General features: G+C 40.7%; 1 protein-coding gene across 1 annotated transcript in view; it reads right to left on the bottom strand.

Moving 5' to 3' along the window:
• Nucleotides 1–1,284: 1,284 nt before the first annotated feature.
• LOC138005611 (epidermal growth factor receptor kinase substrate 8-like) overlaps nt 1,285–7,500 on the bottom strand; it is a 35,979-nt gene continuing 29,763 nt past the window's right edge. Inside the window, exons 26-30 of the mRNA XM_068851816.1 lie at nt 7,379–7,405; nt 5,582–5,923; nt 4,416–4,493; nt 3,216–3,332; nt 1,285–3,018 (exon numbers count right to left, since the gene is read on the bottom strand). Coding sequence (XP_068707917.1) covers nt 2,683–3,018; nt 3,216–3,332; nt 4,416–4,493; nt 5,582–5,923; nt 7,379–7,405 — 900 coding nt within the window. The 3' untranslated portion in view covers nt 1,285–2,682. The remainder of the gene's footprint in view (nt 3,019–3,215; nt 3,333–4,415; nt 4,494–5,581; nt 5,924–7,378; nt 7,406–7,500) is intronic.

Here is a 7,500-nt window from a genome sequence, read left to right as displayed (position 1 = left end):
CGATAAGTCGCTGCGACACGTCGCGGGGACAAGTCGCCGCAACAAATCGCCTTGTGTGACACGGTTAAAATTTCATGAAAATCATTGTCGCTGCGGCAGAATTTTGTCGCCGCGATCAGTCGCACGAATTCAAACCAGTTTGAATTCGTGCGACTAGTCGCAGCGACCAAATCAGCGAAAGCAGCGTTGTCGCATCGTGTGTACACTTCCCGCAACAAGTCGCTGCGACAAAATATGAATGAACCAATGAGAGAGCGTCATGTGGTCAGCCATATTGAATTAGAAAACTAGTTCACATTCCCCCTCATACGAGATCACTGCGTGTGCTCCGAACAGGCGTCGTGTCGCAGCGACTTGTCTTGCAAGTAGTACACATGGAGCAACTTGTCGCAGAGACATGTCGCTGCGACTTGTCGCCTAGTGTGTCCCGGCCTTAAAGGCCGGGACACACTAGGCGAGTACTCGAGATCAATGTGGCTTGTGTTTCTGGCCGAAAAAACGCGCGCTGTGATTGAATAAGAGCAGCTAAGCGCGAGGGCATTATTCTCCCATCCCATAATGCCTACGGGCCGATTATGGATTATGCAAATTAGTTTTTTCTTCTTTAGAACCGTTCTGTTAACCATATATTAAACAACTTAATAACCTTGACCGTTCGGTCGTTACAGGAAAACCTCAGCCAAGCTGTATCGACCTCAATCTTGGTTATTTAGTAGTTAAAAATGCGTGCCGTACGTGCATTACGATCTTTTTTTTCCCTCTTTAAACCAACAATATACCTTCTTTTTGGCCTTGTCATTGCAGTAGCCGTCGTACGTCAACCGCAACGCCACAAAATATAAATGTATATGTAAATGGTTAAAGGAGAAAAATTAATCGCGCTGTACGTGCAGAACGCATTTTAGCGCATACTTCTGCATATCAATGAGATGAAAAGGTTTGACGTCAAACAAAATTTTTTACTCCGAAACCGCTCGTACCAATTTATCTTCAGGACAATTTGCCCACATTGTATCACGTGAATGCGATGAAATAATCGCAAAAGACTTACGATAGTGCAAAACCGTATAATTTATGTGACGCAGAAATCCCGAGGGTCGTTCTGGTTGGAGTTGCATCTCCAGCAACCCGCACCGTAGCCCGATGGTTCATCTACACGGAGTCAACAGATCGATTGTCGAGTTCACATTTTGTTGCGGACTCAATACGTGAATTATTTGAAGGTGACCTAGTAGTGCAATTAGAGCAGTTGGAAGACAAGAGATATGTCGCATAGAGACGAAGTAATCACAAATAACTAGACGTTTATTAAAACCATTGTATGTTCGAATGAATGGATTAGTTAAATAAGTTTATGAGGAACTCCCAGCGTGTCTTGAGCCCAGATGCAATCTACGTTCGTCAAAATATTTTTTCACAATTTTTACAGAAATTTCTAATTAAATAAATGAACATCATTTTCTTGCGCAAGAATTGTGATTTGACTACAACGAAGGGAGTGACTGTCAATCAATAATAAATAATTACTTGCTTCGAAATCTCGCGCTCAGCTGATCAGAGTCAGAAAAAGAAAAACCAACAGCGACTTTTCCCGGCGCACTTTGCGTTGGCTGCATGCGTTTGCTCTGTGTTATGATTGGCTCATTTGATTGGCTGGCTCTGTTGTGATTGGCCAAAGAAATTTCTTCCATTTTGATTTTACGCGCTTAAATTGAAATCTAGGCCAGCATTTTATTCAGTCTACTGCTTTAAATCCTACCGATAAGTAAGGTCTTCTTTTGTGAGTTCCTTCATTTAAATCTTGCAAAGCTACTAACGACGTTTCCAGTATGCTCGATAATAGATTCAATCCTACACGTAGTGAGGGCTACTATTTACCACAATTCTCTACTTTCGCAAATCCTACAGTACACCTTGCTTACCCCCTAAAATTTTGCACAGACATTGTTTTCGATTCCTCTTGGGACATCTTCATGTCCCAGGAGAAATTGCAAGAATGATTGGAGGAGTAAACAAGATGTATTAAGGGATTTGAGAAAATAGTGAATGGGCAACTGAGATTAACGACAAAATATATCCCCAAGCGAATTTCTTTCCTTTGTCTCGAAAAACACAAGATATGTAAGTTTTCCATTACGTTAATGAACAAACACGAAAATCTATATAAACTTCAGAGTAACCTTTCTTTACGTGAAACACCATTCTCGCTATACAATACCCGATCTCTAGCATGCAAAAAAAATAATCCTTGAGCAACAACTACCATCTAAAAATGTAACGCTTAATAATGCAGCTAGTATCTTACTTAGAATGTTATACCAATGGAGTACACCTTGGACAAAAAAAAGGGGAAAAAACGAGTTTTTATACCGGTATTTGATAAATGACGACTATTTTTTCATTCTTTTGTTTTAATGTTAATTAGACACACTGCCCTCATTTTGAAGCAAATATTCTTTTAAATTTTCCATGTCGTAGCGAGGTCAGAAAGGCTTATTAGCATTAAAACAGAAGAATACCTTAATTGGCCGCCATTATGAAAGATGTCTATTAGGACACTTAGGATTAATTCCACCAAGCAACTTTTAGTACCTAAGGAAATGGCTCTAAAAAAAAATCCCGCACGTGGGTATACCTCCATAAATCACGTGAAAATCACGTGCGAATGCGTTCAAAACAGGTCTACAGTGGAGGCTGCGTTGCAGCGACTGTGGGTAGAGCCACCGTTGGAAGAACCTGAGGAATCCCCGTTGACGCTATTGGTGCAGTGTACGGACTATAGACGGGTTGGATACCACCACCAACAGGAAGGTACGATGGTTGGGCGGTCGGAACAGTTCCGAAGGGCATCATCGGAACCTGTGGCATGACTGCTGGTGGGATTGTAGCGTAGGTCATGGGCTGGGGGATTTTGTCGTAATTGGAAAGAAGCCTTTTTTGTACAAGCAGTTTGTCTTCGTTTTCTTTCAGTTGATCTTGCTGGGCTTGAATTTGACGTTGAAGTTCCTTTTTCTGATCCTTGAAAAAAATGGTTAAAAAACTAATAAATAAGGTAATTATTTTTAATAATCTAGTAATTTTGCCACAAATTGCTTTAATTTATTTGTGAACTGCGATACTGTAATGTACAACGTTTCTCTTTTCCGCAGAAAATTTCGCTGGCGTCACGCAACCTATTTGAAACTGTCATGAAATCTCAGTGTCACGCAACTCACCTCTAACTCTGCTTGCTTTCGTTTCTGCTCCAGTTGTTCAAATTCGCGTTTCTGTTGTTCCAATTCTTGCTTCTGTCTTTGTAGTTGCTCGAGCAGGTTAAGTTGCTTATCGTGTTCCTGGAAAAATTAAAAACTAAAATGTTACCAAACGTCTCTTGATCTCTTCAAGATTTTAGTGCGCTTTTAAACGCAGTGACGTTTTTGCCTAATCACGACGTCGTGATCAGGCAAAAACGTCGGAGAACATTTCGCGAGCCACGGCAGCGGTGCCTCCCAAATTTTTATACTAATCATCTCTAATGGAGAAAGGAAACTAGGCAATGAAATGTAGTTGTGTGAAGACAAGTTAAAAGGGAAAACATCTCACTTCCGGTTGCCGTCCGCTTGTCAAAAACGCGCGTGCTTGCTCCCTAATATCCGCGCAATCGACATCAGTTTATATTGAGAATAATTTATTTTAAAAAAAGGACAACATTTAAACAAAAAGAAATGTTTATCATATAAAGTTTAACCAAAGCTACTCAAGGTGAAGGTAAACTTTGACCACTTCTTTCGTAATCTTTACATGCTAATAGTTAGGGGCACCCAACGAGAATATAGTTCAAAACCACTTAGACATAGCATTGTTAGACGTATTTTAGTATTTAAACGGTGAATATAGGCATATTTTTATCTCCTATAAATTTTTCATCTGTTCGGATTTACTAGCTGAAAGTCTAGTGATGCGAAAATTATAGGGATCAAAACTAACCTTTTCGAAAATTTCAGCCAGAAAAAAGGCTCCCGAAAATTCTAGGTGAGCTTTTTAGGGTAAAAATCCGTTAAAAATGGGCAATTATACCATCTTTTAGAAGTTCGAAAATCTTAGGGCAGGCAGGCAAGCAAGAAATTTTACAACAAGTGATCCGAAACTCCTAGCTGTCAAGTCGTCTTCCGAAAAGATATTTTTCGAAAATTGACATAGGGTGCCCCTGAATAGTTTGGGTCCATTTTATATTAGCTTTCTTATGGGCAAAAGTGATTAACACAGCATATAATACGCAATTCTGGCCGTCGTTCTAAAGTTCATTTCGTCGGAAAATGTTATGAGCCTGTCTATTTTAAAAGACTACAGAGCGTAAGAAAGGAGCCTCCAGAAATCGGAGAGTTATCGTCGTTAAGCAATTTTAAATGACATTTGTAGGAGAAAACTACACCCACCAAAAGTAGTTCCTGTTGTTTCCTTTGCTCACGGAGAAGTTTGTCGACTTCCTCTAAAGAAATGGTTTTCTCTGGTTCCTAAAAACAACAGCACTTATACTTTAACAGACTTGTGTGCGCCCATTCCATTAGTAGGGCTAACTGTCTCATGGTTTATACACCTTTTTCCAAAATGGCGGCCATTTAAAAATTCTTTTGTTTCTATTCAAGTTAGCCCTTGACGCCTCGTTCTCCAGCTTAAAATTCAAAAGAATATTTTGCCTTGAACGAGGCATCAAGGTCTAATTTGAATAAAAATAACAGAATATCCAAATGGCGGCCATTTTGGAAAAAAGGTGTATATGGGTAGACTTCACATTACCCTCTAATTGTTAAGTCTGTTTAAATAACCTTGAGACATGAATGATTATTATCAGACTGTAACATCGGGCAACATTTGTTGAGCAACAAATGTCGTACGATATTGAACTGTGCGTCACCAGCTTTAAAAGTTGTCTCCTGTAACCATAGTTAATAGATGTAGATTAACTATGCTGTAACATGGCGTACAGGGCGATTTTTGCCGCATCATTCTGTTGCGCCAACAGGTTGCAGGTTTTTGAATCGCTTTCAAAAGCTGCAAACAAAGTTGCCCAAATTTTGTTGGAGTTAGCGTGTGTAACACCCCTTTCCGTTTACTTTTGTCCCAAAATACATCACGGAGAACCGAAATAAGTCTCGTCGACAGTGTCCGCCATATCTGGGATTCGTCGAGCAGGAGCCTGGGCTCAAATGTTGCGAGCAATGTTGCCTTAAAAATCGTATCGTGTTTAATATGCCGTTCCCGCAACAAAGATGCGTTAAAAGTTGTCTCGTGTATCATGGATTAAAGTGCCGAATGTAATGCAAATAAGCGAAAACAGTAGATTTTTCTCATTTGCATTAGATTCGGAACATGTGAAGTTCGACGTTTGAACCGGGCCTTACAAGGTTTAAAATGGGAAATTTAACTAACTTTAGAAAGTTCTTTTCACCTAATTTGAACTCAATTTGTAAGTAGCACTCAGCAAAGATTCCCTTATATCGTCACCCAGCAAACCACGAGATATGAATTTCGAAATAACAACGAAAGGGAAGTGTCTCATTGATTTTTATCTAACACTAAACTGGAACTAATCATCTCTCACCTTCTGTTTTTTTTCTTCGCCGCTTCTCGGTTGATCCTCTGCGTCCAGTACAGGTGGCGGGGGAATGAACTCGGCGCTGTCAAATGAAGCCCCACCGGATACCTTACGATGTGTTGCGCTATCCGCCGTGGGCTTTGTCGGGGGCACTGCATAGCTCTTTGTACGGCTGGGTGGCTTGATACCTGTTGCCTTTCCAGCACTTGACTTCCGGAGTCTAACCTCGATCTCCTCTTGAGCCGCTGCCGCCTTGGCGTCGGCAACGATTGTTCTCAGCTCGTCAACGCTTTCCAGTTCTGACTCGCTTACTATCTCTGAGCGCTCTTTACGCTTTTTCATGATAAACTGAAATAAAAAAAAAATCCCTACAATGACAGGGGCTGAGCCTTGATGAAACTTCGGCACCCAACTTAAGGTGTATTGTTCATGGAGAGCCGAGGAAATACTACTCAAGTAAACCACCTCAAATGAGGCAGATAACGAATAAATAGTACGCATGAACTAAGCTGGCCGGTTCTAGATTTGACGACCACCTGGAAGTCCGGCGCTCTATCACCTGGGCTAACCAGACCGCCAGTTCACACACACTGAACAGGAAGCTGGTCTCTAAAAGGTGTGGTACCTTGGGAGCATGCGGCTGGTTTGTCATTCAACCGGGGACGCACATAGATAAGTCCCAAACCGCAACGTGTCCTTATCTTAAGATGTTCATTATTCTAGTTTAAAACTCTCGTTCAGAGTTCATCTGTGTTGATTGCCATCTTGGACCAAAATCACGGACTTCAATTAATGATGCGTCTTTGTTTTTAGGAACTCAGCTAATTGGGACAAATTCGACCCCTTGATTTAAAGTGCTACTATGACCAAAAAATCGATTTTATTTTTCTTTCAGAACTATGTCAACTAAACAGTAAGTGACCCACCAAGTTTTAAGCCTTGATTTAAAAAAGTCACCTGTTCATTTTAACTGAAATTTTCATATTTCATGGAGAGCCGTTACTAACTTTGGAGTCTTGAGAGAGCTGGGACCCGTTTCTCGAAAGTCCCGAAAACGTTTCGGGCCCGAAAAGCCATCTGTGAAATTCTCAACCGCTTGTTTTGGAAGGCCGATCTTTTAACATGTTTGTTTCCAAGGTAACAAAAAGAAAAATAACTGCGAAGTTTGACGAATTAAATCCTCTCCGTTCTTGAGATACAAACAGATTGTGACACCCGAAAACGGCCCGTAACGTTTCGGGGACTTTCGAGAAACGGGCCCCTGGATCGAGGAGAAAATGACGTCAAAGACTCAATGGTTAAGAATGCAATGCGTGTGTACGCGGCTGAATTAATATGCAGCACGAGAGTTTCGGGCTTTCAGACTTTCAAACTCGTGTTTTGCATATATAATAAGCTGCGTTTACACGCTGAAATTTTAAGCTAGTGAGTCAATGACGTCACTTTTCCCTAGATCCAACCTTGTGATGTCCAATCGGTCAGTTTGGAACGTGAGTAATGGAGGACCTTGAAGTCCAAAACTCACGCTCGAAGTAAACAACATTAAAATAAAAACCAAAGCTCAAAATTTTGCCATTCAAGTGTGAAGCAATCACACTTTCGAAATCTGAAGAAAAAAAGGAAGTGATTTTTTGATCACAGTAGCACTTTAACGTACCCGAAACGTATACCACCCTAAAATTTATTTATGACGGTTTTTACCACCCTAAAGTAAAAATAAACACGGTTTTTAGATTAAGAGCGCCAGGTAATGAAAAAGATCAAAAGACCCCACAAATCAGATGACACCCAAGATCTACTTACTGCTAATTCAGATCCCTTGTTGACAACCTGGAAAAAAAAGACACTATTCAAACTCCGGATTGAGTGAAGAAGGAAAACAAAGCAAGCAAACAAAGAAGAGCTAAAGCACGAGGCACTACCTC

Source organism: Montipora foliosa, chromosome 1, assembly GCF_036669935.1.
Source record: "Montipora foliosa isolate CH-2021 chromosome 1, ASM3666993v2, whole genome shotgun sequence".
Taxonomy (NCBI): domain Eukaryota; kingdom Metazoa; phylum Cnidaria; class Anthozoa; order Scleractinia; family Acroporidae; genus Montipora; species Montipora foliosa.
The sequence above is the reverse complement of the archived record's forward strand: the minus strand, read 5'-3'. Positions and strand labels throughout refer to the sequence as shown.